Source organism: Dipodomys merriami, unplaced genomic scaffold (genome assembly GCF_024711535.1).
Source record: "Dipodomys merriami isolate MVZ:Mamm:240054 unplaced genomic scaffold, mDipMer1.0.p SCAF_7, whole genome shotgun sequence".
Classification (NCBI taxonomy): domain Eukaryota; kingdom Metazoa; phylum Chordata; class Mammalia; order Rodentia; family Heteromyidae; genus Dipodomys; species Dipodomys merriami.
The window spans coordinates 6721172-6742868 of record NW_027206290.1 but is presented as its reverse complement, the minus strand read 5'-3'; the positions used below and the strand labels follow the sequence as shown (position 1 = coordinate 6742868).

Here is a 21697-nt window from a genome sequence, read left to right as displayed (position 1 = left end):
GAAAGGCTTTAAAAGGTTATCCCATCCAATTCTGACTTAAAGATACAGTCTTGTAAGGTGTTAGGGTCAGAGGAGATCCAAAGGAGATTACCTACTGTAAACCCTTTATTTTAAAAATAAATAAATTGGAGTCCAAGTTAGAGTTCACTGAAAACCATATTTTCTTTCAGACATTCAGTACAGAAATCTGCTACAACTCCCTTAGTAACACATTCTATTGCTCCATCATCACAGAATTGCTACTACCTTAATTTCTGCCAATTAGGCCTATTTTTAATGGTGCATAGCATCACTGACTAATGCTAGCACAAAAGTGTAAAAAAATTTAATCTACATATCAGAAAGCAGACAGGGATATACCAGAGGTTATCCATACATGCTCAGTTATCCTTGTGTGACACAGGTTCAGGAGGGGTTAGAGGTATATGGTGAGTCTGATTTCCATCTCTGCCTCTTACAAACTGGAATTTGACATAATATAGTTCTTCTCTAAGTCTCTATGTCTTCATAGATAATAGCAATAAATACTCATAGAACAATACCACAAATAAAAGACGATAGAAAGTTGTCTAGCTGTTTAATCAGTACACTGTTTGATGGTGGTTGATATGATTGCTGTATTTAATATTTGTAGTACAATCTAAAAGGAGAGTAATTGCTTATTATTGTCTCTATCAAGTATCTTGCTTCAAGCTGTAAACATATATAATAAAGATAATTTTGAAGACTGGTATTTGGGTAGGAATGAATAGGTCTCTCAGATAATTTCTCAAGGATTTTCCTTCTTCCTTCTTGGGGAGCCTAAGGTATGACAGAAGCCAGAGGAACTATATGTCTGTCCCTTTCAGGTGGTGGACTAGGTGATATTTCTGTATCTTTCAAAAAGATGATTTCCTGTCTTTTTTCTATACAACATATCTTCCAATTCCATCTTAATTTTTTAAAATTTCCTATGGCATTTATTTCATGTTTACACTTAAAGGATAATCATGATTTGATAAGTAAAGAAACATGTATAGGATTTATGTCCAACCTCAGGATCTGCTTCTAAGAATTACTCTTGCTTTAATCTTTTTCCTCCCCAAACTTCAGAAGGTGAGTCTTGCTTGTTATCACTGGAAATTCTAATTTATCTGGATAAAATGAATTCCAAATGATTATTGATAGCAGCATCTCTTATACAAATCCTTTTCCTTTTAATAAGTGAATACTAATTTGTACCATAATGAAAAGAAAATCTAAGTTCTCATTGTCTCATTTAATACAAATTGATATTTCAACATGACTAGTGAAGAAACAAACACCTTATTATTCCAATTTGATAGTTTCACATATTTAATTACATATCTAACAACAGAATTGTCTGGTCTACTGCCTTAATCAATCAAGAGTTGGGGACAACTTTACTACTTTTAGGTGATGACACACGCATTCATACACTAGTCAGTCATGGGTGACTAACTAGTGGAAGGGATAAATTCTTCTAAGGGAACATTAGAAACCAAGAGATCTTCATGATCTTGTTTAATCACTGTGATGGGAGACTACTTCCTAGAGTAACCTCTTTTGCTAATGTGAAAACACACATGATTCAAAATACCATCTCCTGGATTGGAGTAGACAGTATTTCAGTCCTGATTTATGTTTCTAGGATACTATTTGGGGCATGTTGATAGCATTGGTGGATAGTAAAATCCATTCTCTGGCTAAATGGGAGTTAGAGGTACTGGGTCTATATGGCAAGAAACTTGACTTCACCAAGGAATTGAAAACTGCCTTGAAATTAGTGAGAGTAAAATAATTAAAAAATAAGAGTCTAGGTTTGCCAGACATTGGACAAGCATTGGCATAGCTTGGAATTTCACAACACATCATCAGAAAAAAACATCAGGAAAGAAATGTTTGCAAAAGCTCAAAACAGCTAGTCTACAACCCAATAAAGCAATTCCCTTAAACCAGGCAAAAGAGAACTGGAATATCAGAACATGCAGAAAATGATAAGTATAAAGTGAGTAAAATAATCCAAGTAAAATCATAATACAGACTATGAGGAAATTAGTCCTCGACCAGGCAAGGAGACATTAACACACAAAAAAGTGCACACACTTTGTATACCTAGTGGTAGGCAGTAGTGAGAGACATCCACAGCAAGAAGCAAGGTCAACATGTAGAAGCACCTCACAGCTTCCTTCTTACCACCATTTTTCCTACTATCTACCTCCAAAATGACCATGCCATGAAAGGATGCTTTCCTTGGTCATAGACATGTATGTGTTCACATACAATGTTTCACAACAGTAAACAAGAGTCATGGATATAGTCCATGAGTGATATCTTAGAGACAACACTTCAGAACAAGATATGACATAAAATGATAAGAGATCTTAATTTCACTGCTTTTCTGGGATGAATAATGATTTGATAGATACTAGCATATTATAGATACTTTCCAAATCTGTTTTGCCTGGAAGAATGACTGAATATATCAGTGGGAACAGGCTGAAGGGTGCAACACTTGTCCTGAGAATACTGGAAATGAAGAGCCCTAGGAAGGCCAAAAGAGGCTGGCCAGCCTGCTGTGTCCTAGACACTGAGATAAATGGCTCCTATCGTTTTGAGCTGCTTTACTTCCTTGAAAATGTACTCTTTCTGAGCCTCCTAACCACAGAAGACCAGTCTCCAATGTAAACTGCAGGTAAAAAGAACAAAGGAAGTTCCTGGATCTAATTTGTCTCAAACCCTACATACAATCTACTAGGGCTAAACCGACTAGGTCTGATTCAGCCTGTACCACAGAGGTTGTATTTCATCATTGGGCCAGTATATTAGCTAAGGCTCCTGTTCACCTAAACTATGCCTTTAGTATATAAGAGAAAGTGAAAGGCAAGATTGAAATTTTTACACTGTGATTCTTGATTCACAGCACTACTTCCAAGATTCGATGTGCTTTTTTGAACTAAAAAAAACCAACCATGCTGGATTGAAAATAAGGAATGTGTGCTCTCACATATTGAAGGATAAGTATTTTTGAAGTATTTCATATCTTTAAAATTTTTTTCTTTTTATGCATTTTTATACTCAATAGGAAATGGAGGGCAAGGCAGAAAACTGCATAAAGAAGAGGAAACATTCTTGGTATTTCCATGGAATCATCCTGGGTCATGAGTCATAAAGAAAGAAAAAAAAAGAAAAAGAAAAAGAACCCTGGAGCATAGTTTCCAGAAGAATATTTCAGTCCTGTGTCCAAAGAGTGGCAGAGGCCAGGCAGAGAGAGCAGCTAAACTGCTACTGAGGAATTTCCTCACAACAGTGACAGGAAAATGTCCTGAAAATTCCTGGTCATGAAGGGATTTCAAGCTGCTCTTATAAGCTACGTAGAGCTGAAGATGGGCAATGGACAGGGGCTGAACCAAGTTGCTTATTTTCATGAAGGGTTGTGCAATTTTCAGCTTAGAGTTTTAATAGCAGCTTATGCCTGAAGTCATAAAGCCCTATATTCTGAACTCTCTTTTGAGGAAGAGAAAAAGAATGTGTAAAAGATATTGTTTAGAATAGATGTGTCCAGTGTTCCCCATTCATTATAATCCTACCTAACCTCATCACGTTTCAACAAAAATGGTTCCATCTCACCAAGAAGAATGGCCAATGGTCTTCTTTAAGGTCAGCATGTGTCAGAATAACAATCACTTAAATAATGCTCACTATACTGCATTTTTCTCATTCTCTTTTAAAAATAAATACTAGCACAAAAACCTAGTAATCAATAAGACAGATATACATTAGGAAAAACTATAACTTGTGAATCAAATCCAACCAGGGGCCTCTTTTTATGTAAGATAAAAGTAGCATGTACATTTTTAAGGGGTGTGAAAAAATCACAAAGAATGCACAATTGAGCCAGAGAACATGTTGGCCTACAGGACTGATGTACTTACTGTCTAGTCCTTCATAGAAAATATTTGTTCATCCCTCCAGTAGAGCATTCAAATATTCTTTCTTTTTTTTAAAATTTTTTATTGTGAAAATTCTGTACAGAGGGGTTACAATTACATGAGCAAGGTAATGAGTACATTTGTTATCAAGCATTGTTGCCTCCTCCTTTGTTTCCCCTTAACATTCTTTCTTTATAATCCAAAACTATAAACAACAACAACAAAAGAAGCTGCCAGTAGGTCAGTTTTGATTTACCTGAAGATTCATAAAAATTCTGTGAAACAGTAGAATTAACCTCAGAGGGAAATCCTAATAGCATTGGTGAACTGTAAAATAACATATATGTATATATGTATACATATATATGAGTACATATATGTTTGTATGTATATATTACATATATAATAATAGCATATATATTATATAAGTATATATTTACACAAATATTTACTTATATACTTTGTATTTATATACTAATTCATATATTATAATTATAATAAAGTATATACTTACATATTATTTACTGATATATATCTCTTTATATAACATTTATATATACATACATGTATATGTCATTTTATTTCTATCATTCTATCAGATATTCATTATATTTAAATTATTAACCAAAATGTAGTTGGGCTTCATTTTCCTTTTATTGTAAATATCCCTGAAAATAGTCTCAATGATAATCCAAATTGGGAGAGATTTACATTGTGATTAATTTCAAATACTTCAGCTGTTACTTATTATTCCTTTACCAGAGAAATTTCTTCTTAAACCTTATCTAACTCCTTTGCTTTCAAAACAACTTTGTGAGACACAGTGTTCACCCCATTTCACAGCTGAAGCCACTGAGGGTCAGAGATGTCTACTTGATTTCATAATCCATCAGTGACCAGACAAGAGCTTGAGGTCAACAACCAGCTTTAGTGGAGAGTCTCTACACCAGGATGTTTCCCATAAAAGAGAGAACATATTTTATTTTTTTCATCTTTTTGCAAATCTTGCACTATTTGGTAAATGGGCAGGTGAAATCTCAACCCTGCAGTCTCTGCTCCCTCTCTAAGCACCCACAGAAAGAATGTATCCCTTGTGAAGGTTTTAAGAATCTATAAAAGGAAAGTTTCTCTATCCTTCCATTGTAATTTAAAAAGCTGAGGTTGGGGTTTCTTATTTTCATTTGGTGCTATTTAAATGGTGAGCCTTGGAAGAGTGGTAATTTTAGTTAAGAATGTATGTTGCCTTCTTATCTTTCTTACTTCATGGTGATGCCTTCCAAGAGTTGCTATTCATTTAAGATTGAATCCCATGGCAGTTGACTGTGTTCACCTGAATCTTTCTTTCTCCCTTTGCCTTCCCTTTTTGTCTCCACTTTTGCTATTAAGTCCAAGATCGCAGAAGGAGTTAGATAATTTTCATTCCCTTGGAACAACAAGAATAAGAGTCAGCTTGCCGGGCGCTGGTGGCTCACGCCTGTAATCCTAGCTACTCAGGAGGCTGAGATCTGAGGATCGCGGTTCAAAGCCAGCCCGGGCAGGAGAGACCGTGAGACTCCTATCTCCAATAAACCACCAGAAAACCGGAAGTGGCGCTGTAGCTCAAGTGGTAGAGCGCTCGCCTTGAGCTGAAGAGCTGAGGGACAGCGCTCAGGCCCAGAGTTCAAGCCCCACGACCGACAAAAAAAAAAAAAAAAAAAAAAAAAAAGAGTCAGCTATATCATTTTCTCTGAAGCCTGTATCAGCTCTAGCCCCTTCTCCAAACTGCTTCTGGCCTGTACTTCTAGCTGCTCAGAGCCTTTTTAATGTGGACAATGTTCTGTCCTATCAAGGAATAACAATTTGAAGATAGTGATATATTGCTCAAAAACCCAACTCTTTATAGAGACCAAATTGCTATACATAATAACATTATTTTATTAGGCATAGTTTCATAATACTTTTTTTTCTCTTTATCTTTTGCCCTGATCCAATCACAATCAATCTTGTTACTCATGGTTAAACCATCCTCTTTCTATTTCTCTTCTGCACTTTCTAGCCTAATGCTTGACATCTGGCTAATGTCAGTAGTCTTTTAATTTGTCTCACTGTTTTGAGACTCTTTTACCCTACTGCAGCATAACAAAGGTCCCAAAGCTAATCAGCTTAAAGCAATAGATACCACTTACTTGCTATCTGCACTGCCATGTGAGTAGGATTCACTGGTAATGGCTGGTCTCTGTGCCTCCTGTCTTGGCTAGAGTAACTTGACTTGGCATATCAGGAATCAAGCTGGTGCTGCTAGCAGGTCTGGCATTTTTGCTGGGGTGACTTAACCTGTTGCAGCCATCTCGGCTTAACTATTCTCACTGGATTTTCCTTGGGGGCTTCTGTCATGTCATCTGCTCTTTCTCTCCAGCAGTCCAGGAAGTTGGATGGATGGATAGATAGATAGATAGATAGATAGATAGATAGATAGATAGATAGATAGATAGATAGATAGATAGATAGATAGATAGATAGATAGATAGATTGATTGATTGATTGATTGATTGATCATAGATCAATCTACTCTTTGTGAAGGTTTTAAGAATCCATAAAAGGAAAGCTTCTCATTTTATTTATTTATTTAGAAGTAGGAATTGAATTCAGGGTTTCATGCTTGCTAGACAAGACTTTGCTACTTGAGACATGCCTCTAATTATTTAGATTTAGTATTTTTGTTTTTCTGACAGGGTCTCAGGCTTGTGCCAGGATGCACTCATATAGTCATTTGTTGGGGCAGGTAGCATACCTCCAACAAACCTGGATTATTTTTGAGAGAAGGTCTCACTGACTTTTGTCATTCATCTACCTCTGCTTGCAGAGTATATTGTGTCATTTTTGTCTTATCCTCCTGAAAGCAATCCATAAGCCTAGCTCAGAGTCAAGGGAAGGGAATACAGACTCTGATTTTTATGGAAAAGGTGGCAAAATAGCATTGCCAAAGGGCAATTGGAATGAAAAGATTTGTTATGTGATCATCATAAGATACACTTCATACCATAATTACGTTACTACATTAATGGATTCCAGTTTGTTCCAAAATAGAACCATCAACCCCATAGAAGGTGACTTTCCCCATCTATGATTATTTTCAAGGATGGGTTGAAAGATGTAGGCCAAGGGGTGAATTCAGTTCTAAAGTCTATTTCTTTACTACTACTAAAAAAAAGAGAGAAAAAATTGAATGAATGGAGAAAAACCGACCATCGTTTAAATCCATCATCTGCTCTGGTTAAAGAAATCACTTTAAATTTTTACTTCATACTAAAGAAAAATTTTCTAATGATTTTTGACTTGCCATCACACAGAACTGTATGACTCATGGAAGAAAACACCTATGGACACAAAATTCTCCCTCCTATAGTCACAATATACACTCTTCCTAGTGTTATATGTTTTTAAGAGTTACTGTGTGTGACTTCTTTCAGTGCAGCTCTATTCCTCACTCCAGTGACCTCTTCTTTCCACCAAATGAGCTTGTTCCTATCTCACACAAGCAACACGCTATTATTTTTGAACACTTTTTGATTCTCTACTTTACACTCAACAAAAACATGCATCCTTGGCTTTTTTTTCTTCTTTATTATTCCCATGCGATCCCAGCCTCAGACTACCCAAAGCCCCTCTTACCCAAGGTACCTCCATTTACCTTCTGCTTGAGGATCCTCTTCCCTCCCTCCTGAGGATCATGTTCCCTCCCTGTGTGCCATCAATTAACCCGCTCTCCTAAAGCATAACTCCTTCTCACATCATAATCTTGTGTGTTCCAAGATTCATTTTCTTCAGCATACAAATCATTTATCGTTGACCTCTGGACAACAGACAGGCGAAACACTGCCCCATCTTGTACCATGCCCTTTTTTCACACCAATCTTCATAATCCAGGTTCTGAAATAGTCTTGACTTTTTTTCTTATCATAGTCCTCAAAACCAGTACTAATAGTTACTGGGAAATTGTAATAAAATTAGTCTTGTTCTGAGCACTTTCCCCACTTGTATAATCACTTTGGGAATAGTTCCAGTGCTGATTCCATTTTATAGAAGAGTAAATATATGATAGATGGTAGATAGATAGATAGATGGATGATAGATAGATAGAGATGATAGATAGATGATAGATGATAAATAGATGAGAGTTAGATGGCTAGCATTAGTAAGGAGCAGAGATAAGTTTTTAACCTGGGTAGCCCAGATCCACAAACTATGACTCAATTAACATATTACTGACTCAGTCCACTGCAATCTGGTGTCTGACTTCACCTGAAAATGTTCTCCCACGGGTTACCAAGTCTATTCATTGCCAACATCCACTGATGCTTTCTGGTCCTCATCAGAATCTGTGGAAAAGTTATTCACAGAGAGGAACAAAAGAGGAATACAGAACACACACACACACACACACACACACACACACACAGGAGCGAAGAGGAAAGAGGGTCAGAGGTCAGTGTGCGAAAATGTCCTGCCTGAAATCTTAGTCCAAAACACAGACTTACAAATGAAGGGAAGTTGTTCAACTGAGTCTGTAAGTGACCCTACAAATTAAACACTTGTCTCATTAAACACCAAGTTTACTAGAGTTACCAAATACCCTGAAGAATGGGCTTGCACAGCCCTTTGGCTATTAGATGGCACTTATAAAACTCAGCTTCTAACACAGGTCAATACCTGGGTGAGTACAATTACTGAAAAGAATCCATCCCCTCCGCCTTTTTTCCCATTCAAATCCTGGTCACATGAGAAACCAGAAAATAGACATGTTTGCAAAAGCTATTTGGAAAAGATAATGAAAACAAAAAAGGGTTAAATATATAAAAGAGGACTAGTTTATTATTAGATATTTTATTACTTTAATTTTTCTTTTTTAGAGAGTCAGCAAATGTCCACAGTATATTCACCACATTCATATCACCACAATACATGCAGAGATATTAGAGAGAAAACAGGGGCTTACTCTCTTAGGCTTTAAATGCCAGTGCACAATAAATGTGTAAATTAGATGAACATTTGTTCATTCATGAGGCAGATGTTGATTGACTGTGGGTGAGTAAGTTACTGTTGAGAACTCCTCCTCCCATGAGTTTATTGGTGGGGAAAAGACAAAAAATATCATGAGCTATAATATAAAATAGAAAAAAAAAACATTTAAGCACTTACATCAGCAATAAGCACACAGGAAGTATTTGATAATTGTGAAATAAATGGTAATTCTGTAATACACACTGCTGTGATGTGCTAGAGACATTAGGTGAAGTAATCAGCACATATTTCCCAAAGATGGCATCTGAAACTAGGCTTTAAGGAGATTCAGGCTACTGGTGATAATCATAGAAAAGTCATTCAGGATCAAGTCATAAAAGGGGGAAAAGCCTAAAAGATACCATTGATTTAGCCAGTTCTGAAAGGTAAATTAAAGGCCTATCCCAGGAGTTAGTATTTTAATTAATACTTAGTAAAAGCCAGCAACCTTATTGGAGAAGGGTAGAACTGGATTAAAATGTTGATTTAAGAAGATGACTTGACCAAGGGGTACTAACATGGATAGTGCTTGTTAACAAGGAGGTGAGATTCTGAGAAGAGACTGATGAAGTCATGTTTGCTTATCAACAACTGCACAGAGCCTACCCATCAGCAAGGCATTAACATCATTCTTATACAGCATCCAACTATTGCTTCTGACAAAATGTCTCCAGACAAAACCATTCCTACTGCATGTCCAGCCCAGATCAAGTAGCTCTGATTTTGTTTTAAAAGAGGCATGTGGTCCAAGTATTGCCTTAGATGTAGTGATGGATTTATGGGAGGGACAAGTGGCTTATTTCTATCTAAACTCCTAAGGAAGAAAAATCCCTTTATCTTTTCCTCCAGTTGGAACTGGGAAATCATGTTTTGATAATGGAGAAAACAGAGGAGAAAACATGTTTTATGGTATAATTACATTACTTTGTTTAACTGGCAACTGAAAAAGATCATGCCTGATATAAAAGAGACTTATTGTTGGGCACTGGTAGCTCATGCCTATAATCCTAGTTACTTGGGAGGTTTAGGTCTGAGTATTGTGGCTCAAAGCTGGCCTGGGAAGGAAAATCTGTGTGACTCATCTCCAATTAACCACCAAAAAGCCAGAAATAGAACTGAGGCTCACGTGGTAGACTGGGAGCGAAAAAGCTCGGGAACAGGATCTAGGCCCTAAATTCAAGCCCCAGGACTGGTGCACATGTGCACTCACACACACACACACACACACACACACACACACACACACACACACACACACAAAACCTCACTCACACACACACACACACACACACACACACACACACACACACACAACCTTTAGTTGAAGACTACAAATAAGAATAAACAATTAGACAGTATAAATCCAGAAGAAGGAACAAGTCTTTGGCCAATCTACCATATCATTTCCCATTCCCAGGTGTCAACAGCTGGTTTCATGTGGAGGATTTTTCATCCATAAGTCAGTATTCATACCTTTCAAATTCATCTCTATTTCTATGGAGTCAGTCCTAGAGAATCACAGTGGTCAACTCTCAGTAGCAGGGCACTAAATCCTTTGATAGATTTGTCACAAAACCTAGGCTTTACAGAGAAAGTAAGTCATGAGGGATCTTATTTGTAGAAATTTTTTAAAAGTATTAACTGTCTAGGTCACTACTGCTGTGAACAGATCATTGATCTAGGCCTTGACATATCTGTGTCAAATGGAAAGTAAACCTTCATCCTTTTTAGTTAATATGGTGACATCTTAGACTTAAATTAGCCATAAAGGTGATGATAAAGAGAGAGAGTAGAGTAGTTAAAATATAATTTCACTATAAATAAAAAATGATTAGTATTATAATTATCACTTATAATAATCTGGTAGGCAAATATGAGAGGAGCAAGAGGGGTCATTTTTTCATTGTGTTCACCTAAAGCAAAAGCTCTATGGATAAAAACCTCAAATTCCTATGGGAATAAATCAAGCATGTTTCACTCTAGGAACTTACTGCACACTAGACACAAGCACCCAATTTTCCCATGGTGGGAAAATTGCCACAGCTTTGGTTTTTCTGAAATAAAGAAATTGCTTATGTTTGACTTTCCTATTGTATTGGTGGGCTTCGTACATCATTTACAAGCCTCCTGGAGTGATTTACTGCGAATCTTTCTGGCACAAGCCATATTTGATCAACATGCTGAGAAATCAGTGTTCCAGCCACAAAACAAAACTCTTGTATGAGGAGAATGAATTGAAACATGTTGTAGATTCAGATTACCTTAACACAGTTAAGTAGATTAGCTGTCAGGGATATGTCCCTTTGTGTATTATTTTATAAATGTGTAACTTTCCTCTTTAGGATTCTGATTCTAATTTAGTCTCTATGTAATTCAATACCTGCAATATGCAAGACACAGTCTAGGTCCTGTTTTGAAATATTAGATATTGTTTTTGAAATCCACAAGGAGGTAACAAACTTGTATATGAGAGGCCTGGAGAGGAAAAGAGGAGGGAGTGTATTGTTAGGTAGTAACAAATAGGGTAAAAACAAAAAAAATTATTTCGACAAAGACTTTTATTCAAGAAAAAATCATTTCTGGCTGTTATCAGCAGGTACAGTAAGCAAGTATAGAATGCTGCTTTTCATATATAATTCCAGAGTAGTTACCCTCTTCCTGCCATCTCTTCTTTCCTTCCCTTCCTTCCTTCATTTTTATAACTATTTACCAACGTTTTAAACCAATAAGAAGTTAATGAAAATTTCCCATAAGGCTTTGCTATTATCCAATAATACTGGCCAGTATCTCCTTCTAATTGATCCCATTGGCCATCCCACCTTGGACCTGAGAATACTGAGACTCTTCAGCATCAGTATGATAGCAATCCAGCTATTCAAGTATTATAGATAACACAAACCATTTGGTGAAAACTAAAGGAACAGGCACAGAATCATAGTTACCTTTCCCATTTATCAGTACCTTTAGAAAAGTAGGTAAAGATAGTCTTGAGAGTTTGTGTCATCTTATTAACTCCTGGGCTGGCGTATTCAGTGATGAGAATCTGACCAATTTCCAGGCCAGTCTCCTTTAATAAATGTTTGAGCCTCACAAACAGAAAGTACAGCATACTTATTTCTAGGGTATTCTGTTTTGAAAGATTCAAGCCTAAAGAGCTTTTTGTTTCTTATTCTATTAAGGATAATCCAGAAAGCTAACATAAGATTCTTTGCTGTATTACAAATAGCTATTCAACTCACAGGAATTATATTTAGGTATTTAGCAACGAAGGCTACAGTTGTTGACTTAAACGAGGGTTATTTCCTGTGTTACTTTAATTTCTTTCAGCATTTTATAAACCAGATGGACAAACATGAAAGCAAACCTACCCTGATGTGCTCTCCCTATGTGAAAACTTCACACTGTGAAGGAAGTAGGGAGGAAAGGAAGCAAGCAGGGGGTAAATGAGTAAGGATAAACTGATAGATTCATTACTATCACAGTATTTTCTTACCAACAAAGAGTTTCAGAACAAAAATAAACTGTAAGACAGTGTTCAGAAGAGTTTGTATATACATAACCACTAATATTTGCCATTTCAGTACAAGCTCCTTACCAGTAGAGTTTCAATTAAAGGAATTGTCCTTACCTGAACACAGCTGTAAAATTTTATTCAACTGATGTCATGAAAATTGTATTTCAATTTATTGTAATTTTTATGTTGCCTCTTTATAAAATTATTTCTAGCCAAAGTTCATTTATTATCCATTTGGGAACCTGTGCTAAATTCTATTTAGGAAACAATTACTGCAGTTTTCTCCTAATTGTTTTAGTAATGTTCATGTATAGAAGAAACAATTTAGAGGATAAGAACATGAACAGAGGACAAATGGTCTGCTATTCTAACATGCAGATGGTTATTATTGACACATTTATGTCTTTTAAATTTCTCTTTTCTATAGAGGTATAAAAATTAGAATCATATTCTATGCCTAGTTTTAGATTTCACTTTTTTCAATGTAACTTTACTCTAGACTTTTACTCAGATGAATACATACTTTTTCTACTTAACTCCCAATGCCTTATAATAGGTCATTATATGACTGATTATATAACTGATTGAGTAGGTTATTTCTGAAGGATTTAATACATATATATATGTATATATATATATATGTATGTATAATGCAAGCCTGATAGGAAAATCCCACTTATATTCCTATTTCCTTTCCATTTTATTCTATTCTTTTTTGGCGGGGGGGGGGGGGGGGGGTCCGGTTGTGGGGCCTGAACTCTGGGCCTGGGCGCTGTCCCTCAGCTCTTCAGCTCAAGGCTAGTGCTCTACCACTTGAGCCACAGCGCCACTTCCAGCTGTTTTCTTTTTGCTTATGTGGTGCTGAGGAATCGAACCCAGGGCTAGTTTAGACTTCTGTCTAAACTATCTGATGCAATATTTAACTCCATTTGTCAACTGCCTATTAATATTAAAGTTTTGTCAATGAACATCTTAACTATCTTTTTTTTTTTTTGCTGGTCAAGATGCTTGAACTCAGGACCTGGGCACTGTCCCTGAGCTTCTTTTGCTCAAGGCTAACACTCCACCATTTGAGCCATAGTGCCACTTCTAGCTTTTTGTTTTTGTGGTACTGAGCAATTGAACCCAGGGTTTCATGTATGCTAGGCAAGCACTCTACCACTAAGCCACATTCCCAGACCCATCTTAACTTTTTTGATTCTTCCAAGTGATTTCCAAATGGGAAATTCCTAAATACATTGTATCAAAGGATATGATCATTTTATATATTGCCAAAATACTCTTCAAAGCAATTACAAGGCTACCAAGAGTATATGAGTCCAGAACCATCACCAATATCACTCTAGCCAAAAAAGTACATGCTAAAATTGTTTTGTAACTTGACAGATATAAAATGATCATTGCCTGTATTTATTTTTTAATCTATATATGTTTCTGGGTTGCTCACTTTGGAACCCTGGAGAGCAATGGGCAGAACTCTCCTTGGCACTGTGTATAAACTGGTGGTCATACTAAGTAGATGAATAAGCAAAATGTGTCACCACAGAACAATTTCAGTTCTCTGAGACATCTTCCCTCTTCTACATAAAAGATGATCCAAAGAGTTGCTCTCAGTACGTATCTCTATATTTGAAACTATGTCATCATCTCAATGATTTAACTCAACTATTTGAAACTGAAGGTCAGTTTTTCTGAAAACTAACAATATTCCTCCTAGATTTATTTCCGATTAGAGCTGTTACAAACCAAGACAGGGGGAGACATTTGTTACCACACAATTTATTTTTATGTGAGCATCCTTCACACCAAGAGCCATAAAACATTTACAGTGATACATAAGCTAATGGTCCTTGCAGAATGCTGATTTTTTGATGTTTATTTAACTTGTGATGAAAAATTGGTTGTTTTACTTTCTGGCAGGTAACAGCTGACTTTCTAACAACTCTGTTAAAGAAAATAATCCCAGAGATTAAGAAAAACCATAAATTTAGAAAATCGTGATTTACCTTTCCCTAAAATCTCACACAGAACCAAAGAAATGCAACTTGTGATGAAATCAGAGGAAAGAAAAAGTTAGGAAAATAGGATCAATCTTTCCCCATTAAGGAAAATCTGCTGACAAAGTTACATTTGATTCCCCCTCCACCCCAAATAAAAGAAATGAAATATATTCGCCTATCTGTATTCTCAAATGCATTCGGTGTTTGGCCAATATGACATTTAAGTGATAAAGTAAGATAACTTGAAGTCTACCCTATCAAATAAAGTAACTGCTCTGCAAGGAATTACAAGAAAGAATCAATGGCTATACTGATGGATGCTTTACCACTGCAGTCTTATTTTCATAAATTAAATCTATAGCAGCTTGGATTGTTTTCTTTTGCCTTTCCAGAAAAGCCAAAATATCATGATTCCCCATTGAGAGACAGTGACAATTTTCAGACAGAAGTCATGGATTTCTCTGTTCTACTAGCTTCAGTCCTTACATAGCACAGAAATTCTGGGAAGTAGAATCTATCAGAGGAATAAAGTATATGGAGATTTATTCTAAAACCACACAGAAGTTGACTCGTGTAGGCAATGCTAAAACCTTTATTCTCCAAGGGTAGATGTCTTAAATGTGGAATTAAAAAAAAAAGCTTATTGGGTTATACAGCAAATGACTCAAAATATTAAATGGAGAAAATTAAATTGTTTACTCATATTCACTTGCAGGTTTCCAATGCTTTTTAATAATACATAGTTCTTTTTTTCTTCTTTGCTCAAATCCCATGTACTTTACTCCTTTCATACTGGAAGAAAAGAATATAAATTATAATCAATTTGTGTTTTCAATTTATAGATTACTTGACTTAAAAAAATTGCTAGAAGACTTGGTAAGATCAAATGCCATACCAAGTACAACTTTTTTTAATGTTTTTATTATCTTTAAGTAGTTGTACAAAGGTGTTGCCATTCACCAAAGCAGCTTAAGAATACAGTGCATCTTGATCAATGTTATGACTTTCAAAATTCTCACCTACCCCTTCCCTCACTATTCTTAATTTTTAGGCTATGTATTGAATATTTTGCCATTTAACAAAGGAGTTTACGTATACAATGCATCTTCATCCCTGTAATCAGGTCAACATCTTTACCTCCTTTCAATCAACCCCTTCCCTTCTCAGCTCTGTGGCATATATAATGAATTTTTGCCTCTATTTTTCATCTTTCCCCCTTCATTCTTCTACTCCTCTCCCCTTAGCCCATCCTCTCCTATTGCTAATACCTATTTGTGTTAGCCACGATGTGCCTATAAATGTATAAGTAAACACACTGGGTGATATGTAAGTGTTACAAATGAACTAACTAAAGTATAGTAGACTCATAATTTTTAAAAGGCTAAGTCAAAGCCCAAGTACAACTTGTAACAAAATTCCTACGAAAAAGAACTTTTGAGAACTAGAGTGGTTGAAGGACCCTCCAGAGTCAAATATTAGTTCTGAAACTATTAGTTGTACATCCCTGGACAAGTCATTTATCCTCTTTCATTTTCAGTTTTTCTATTTCTGAAGAATAATTAAAACCCACTCCTAGAGTAATTGTGATTAATAAGATGATAATTTACCCAGGTGTGGTGGTACACTCCTGCAATTCCAGCATGTTAGAAGGTAAGACCGAGGATCTGAAATTCAAGGCCAGATTGTGGTACAGGGTGCCTCAAACAAACTAACAAAGATGAAAATTTAAAGGTTGTAGAGTGATGTCTATCGGTTCAATGTTTGATCTACAGAAGGCAATGAATAAATGGCAGTTAACTCTGCTATTGCTCTTGCCAGGTGTTTAAATTATTAATTCATTCTTTTCTTTCTTCTCAGAGATCAGATGGCAAGGTGAAGGATGGTCAATTTGTCAGCAAGGTACAGAACTCTCTTATTCTTTTCCCAAGACATTTCTTCCCTTAGCCTGTCCACAGAATCCAGTGAACCGAATAATTAACAATGAAGGCTGGGGCCTATTCATGGGTCATGATCAACACAACCCACAAATAGTTATTGAGCTTTTCAGCTGGATGCAGATAAAACATCTTTTGAAGAACTAGAGCTTGCACTTTTAACTACCTTTTCACATTGATTAATAAGCCAAATATAGATTAAAAATAAGTCTTTTGAAATTGTTTCAACTGTATGGAAGAAAATGAGCAAAGACATAAATGTCAGGAGCATTGAAGAGCTGAAAAGAGAAAAGTTGGGAGTTAAAAGTGGTGCTCAGTGAGGTACTCATTCAAAGGGATGATTGAGAAGGAAGTGGGCAAGTATAGTGATCCCATGAGGGAATGCCATTACTGTATCTCAGGCTGTGTCACAGCATGAGGCAGAAGGACAAGAGTGGACGTGGGGGAAAATGTAGTCACCAGAACACAAAAGCAACTACAGAAGAGAGTGCGTGGAAGGAAATATTACTTCTAGTGGAGAAGAGCTACCTGGGTGATCTTGAAAGGAGGGAGTTGGGATGCAAACCTCACTTTTTCTCTCTCCAGACAGTGCTTTAACATGGTGTGAAAAGTTCACCTTTGGGTTTGGGGGCATGGCTCAGTTGGTAGTGCCAGCTAAGGAGTGAAAGTGTCAGGTACCGAGTTATAATCAGACCAAGACAAAGTTCCTGTTGATGCTTTATTGTACAGAGCAATTAAGCTTAGGCTTATGGGAACACTTTGGGTATTGGTTTGGGAGCTGAAGTCTATGAGAAGTCTTTGAACAGATTGCTGTTGTCTCACAGAAGTAAAGGAACCCTCTCTCAGGACTGGATCAGTTACCTTAAAGAGTAGCCTGTTATCAAACAGGGTGGTGCTCTTTCCTCCAGTGCCTTCTTGCTCTTCAGTTCTGGTATGAATTGAAGCTACATGAAACTCACCAGGAGCTGAATAGATGATGATGCTACATTCTTGGAATTCCAGATCTGTGTACCAATGTAAGGCTCTTTGTTTTACAAATGATCTGTTATAGTAATAGAAAACATAGCCACTGGGAGTGAACACTAAACGCAACCAAAAGCCACACAGAAAGAACTCTGAGTTGCAATCGATAAAAGGTCAACATCCCGGGGCACAGAGAGAGTTGGAGAAGCCCAGATCAAGCCTGCGAAGGCAAATGGGAAAATCTCCAATTCACCTGTAGGCCCAAGCAAACAAATCAAGTCCCTGAGATTGGAAAGCTTATAGGCTAAACTATCTTTGGGAACAGAGAATGAAACTTGCTCATTTTTGCAACCCTAGTGTCCAGCAGTTGCCCGGCTTAGAGTAAGCTCTCAACAAATATCTGGTTCAGGAAAGTGAGCACTGTTTGGTATTCACTTTAGTATTAGATTTTTTAAGAAGAGCATTTTCAATTTGCTGCTCAACCGATCAAAAGCTTGTCTCTGCAGAGTCACAGAGAAATATGAAAATAGACAAAGTGACAAAAGTTTGGCATGTGAAGTCAAAACTGTCTTATCTCCAATGAGCTGTGCAAGGCAACTCTGCACATGAATGCCTGCCTCAGCAAAGTCTTGCTCCTTCCTAGCAAGTTAAAGCCGAAATCCTCTGTAAGTACCATTTGGTGATATGAATGGAGCCCTCACAATTGACTTAAAGCAAGCTGGGCTTTGAGGTTCACATTTGGAGGAACAAATTTAAAGAAGAGTATAAAATGAAATAATTCTGTAAATTTCAGCTAAGCTCCTGCAATTAAATGTTTTAGAACTTTCTGTGTTTTTTTTCTTCCTATTCACTTCTCTTCAGTATTTATATTTTAGCACCTTTAAAATACTTGCATTGAGATTATTTGGAGATTATTTTTATAGCAGTTTTGACTGACTATAAGACACTTAACTGTTTAAATAGGCCTAGTGATGTTTGGCCACAAGTCAAGCACTGGGATGCCACTTAAGCAGCATGTTTCAAACAATAAGCAATAGACTTTGCATAACTATATAGCACACACTCAGCTATATGCTAGGTCATAGTGGCACATGCTAAACAGGCTGTCAACCACTGAACTTATAATACCATCCCCTGAATGCAAAATGCTTTCTTAGTGTCAACAGTGGCCAAATATTTTGAAATACTCTACTTTAAATGAACACCAATGGAACATTTGCCCTGCTTAAAATATTCCAAAAACATATTTAATCAGTGCTATTCATATATTAAATTGTCTTCTGTCTAAATATCCTCTATTTAATTATCCACCTGAAACAAATGCTGTGTCTTCCTATGTGCTATTCATACTGATAAATTGCATTCTTATCTACTCTCATTTTTTTTTCTCAAAAGGGTGCTGACTGCCACCCACTAAATTAATTTTCAGACCCATTAATGGGCAGGATCCTACAACTTTAAAAAGCTCACTTGGTTTAGCTCATATGTAAATACAATTGTAAAAACTAAGAAAATACAAAGTAGTCAGAAAAGAATGAGGTCTAAATGATTAAAGCAAAAAAAAAAATTCAGTCATCTGTCCAAGACTGGATTCTTTTTATATTGAGTTGGAAGAGGACAGGAAGTAAACCATTGATTTATACCCATATTTATATATTTTCTACCTATTTAAACACTTTCAGTGCTTCCCTGGTTTTGACTTGAAGACACGGAGGCAAAAGATACCATGTCTAAACTCCAAGCCCACACACTGGTGACAGATGAAGAGATAGCCACCATATCAACCACAGTAATTGTTATGGAGGCATGTGTAAGGCATGTGTAAGATGCGAGAAAACATGGAGTCAGTACTATGGGTTTTGTATGTCAGGCACATTGTCCAGAATATAGTAGATATCTTCATGAACTTGTCCAGCTGGCTTCTGCAGGACTGTAGTCAGGTAACCCAGGTCTGATCTTCCTTCTGCATTTTATAGTATGAGTAGCCTTACACAACCTTTCTGGCCTTGCTCTTTCCATCTGTAAAATGTCAGGGTAATAACACTCTTCTGTGAAGTTTCATTTAGTATCAAGTGCGACGATGTATATCTAGAATGAAGCACTATTCTAAATGAGTGTCTTTCCCTGAAGTTTAACTCTTCATCTGAAGTACTTAATTGTATGTATTTAAATATTTTGATGTTTTTGAGGCTTAAGGGGACAGGGCATAATTACATAGAGATGAAATATAAAGCAAGGAGTAGAGCTATGAAACTCCTAAATCTGCCATGGGCAAACCACTAGGGGAGAAACTACTTAAATATAAAACACAGATTATTAAAGTTGTACTAAGATTCAAATGATAACTGATTGGTGATAACTATGTGTTTTGAATAGTTAGAGTTTTCATCAGAAATTATGAGCCACTATTAAAGGCAGAGTAGCAGAGTATTTAAAAGAACAATTTTATAGTGAGAATAAAGAAGTGTTAAATTAAATAAGACAATGACCAATCATGAATCCCAGAATGCAATCTCTACCGCTAGCTTTCATAGGTTTTGTATGTATGTGTGTGTGCGCGCTATGGACTTACATTAATAAAATAAAACATTCAAATAAAATGATCACAAATATTACTCTATTCACCTTATCCAAAACCTATCTGTAGAAGTCTATAAACCTGTCACCGTTTCCCTCCTGTCCATTTACTGAAATGCTTAAACCAATTCAGAAATTTCATTCTCCTACCTAGTCATTGGACATAAAAAGAAATTCATCCACATTATCTAACTAAATGCTTCCATTGAGAATGATTTTGGAAGAGAATATGAAGAAGAAAAGTAAATGATCTTTAAAAGACATCCATTTCTATGTATTAAATCAAATAAATGATAGATAACAGGTTTCTGGTTTGGGTTATAATCATGTTACTGCTAAGAGCAATTGCTAATGCAAATGAAGAATAATGAAGTCAGGGACATTGAGTAATTGTCTTTGATGGCGAGGCTGATTTCTAGAAACCCACAGCAGAACTATTCTGATGCAATAATCGGACTCAGTTTTGCAGTGTCTCATTTATTTGCTGGAATCAAAGGCTGCCTTGTGTCTTGACAGGTGAAACCAGAGGATCAATGATTAAGGAGAAAGAAATAGGGAAAGGACCTCTTAGTGAACAGTGGGCAAAGAGCATAGCAAAACTTACCCTTGAGAGTTCTCCATGTTGTAGATTTCTAACAGAACACCAAACTAGTAGCTCCTATTGTGTCTAAAATTTTATGCTTAGAAAATCAGGGCACAAATTACTTATTGAAAATTTGATAAAGAAGCTGCCATGCCTCTGAACATATGTAAATGGTAACTAATCATATGAAAAGAAAATGTTTGGTCCTGCAAGTAATTAGCAAAATACAAATCAAAACCACAAGGGGATACTAATTAGGATGGATATAAAATGAAAAATTTACAAGTAGAGATAAAGATATGGAAAGACGCGGACCTTGGTAGTAGAAAACAACTGGTAGTTACTCAATAAATTCAAAATAGAATAAGACTAAGTAAGACTACTTCAGGTATATCCCCAAAATAACTGAAAGCAAGTATGTTTAAACAAAATCTTGTGAATGTGTTATAGCAACACTATTCATAACAGAAAATGGAATAAATGACTCAAATATCCATCAACTGATGAATGAATAAGCAAAATGCATAATTGTATCACAGAGTATTATCCAACAACAAAACAGTGAAAATTATGTGCCCAAACATGAGTGGATATTGAAGGAAGTATTCTGTGTGTATGAAGTTTAAAAAAGGCTACATTTTGTATGAGTGTTTATATAAACTATTTAGAATAGGCAAATTCATAAAGACAAAAGCCAATTAATTAATGGTTATCATTTATTAATGACTAAGGACTTAAGGAAAGAAAAAAAGGCTAATAGCTTTGTAGTAGTCAGGATTCGGACCATAAAAAGGAAATTAGATATATTCTGAAAGAATTCAATGTCTCCCTATCATAAGACCTACATATACTAAATTAGGAGAGCTACAAAAAGGCTAACTCATTAAAACCAAGCTATCATGAACACAAAACCTTTCACTCATCATATAACTTTTAATCAGGCTTTATTCTTAGTCTTAGTAAGTATAATTCAGCAGCAGAAGATAGCTATAAATTGAGGATAGCTGTCAAAATTAATGTCAAAAAATCAAAATGTACACACAATGAGGAAATGGAAAAATATTTTTAAAAAGCATTTGTGCAGGAAACAGGAGAAAATGTAATAACATGAAAATAAGAAAAATATACATTGCATCCATAGAACAGGGGTGCTT

General features: G+C 36.1%; 1 protein-coding gene across 4 annotated transcripts in view; it reads right to left on the bottom strand.

The window, feature by feature from the left end:
- St6galnac3 (ST6 N-acetylgalactosaminide alpha-2,6-sialyltransferase 3) overlaps positions 1-21697 on the bottom strand; it is a 543084-nt gene that overhangs the window by 149078 nt on the left and 372309 nt on the right. Inside the window, exons 4-5 of one of the 4 annotated variants that reach the window (XM_070007316.1) lie at positions 17282-17462; positions 14338-15278 (exon numbers count right to left, since the gene is read on the bottom strand). The exons of 2 other annotated variants lie outside the window; for them this stretch is intronic. In XM_070007316.1, the coding sequence (XP_069863417.1) occupies positions 15249-15278; positions 17282-17462 (211 nt within the window). In that variant the 3' untranslated portion in view covers positions 14338-15248. Of the gene's footprint in view, positions 1-14337; positions 15279-17281; positions 17463-21697 lie in introns of those variants that run through there. One more of the 4 variants, XM_070007317.1, reaches the window with a different exon arrangement.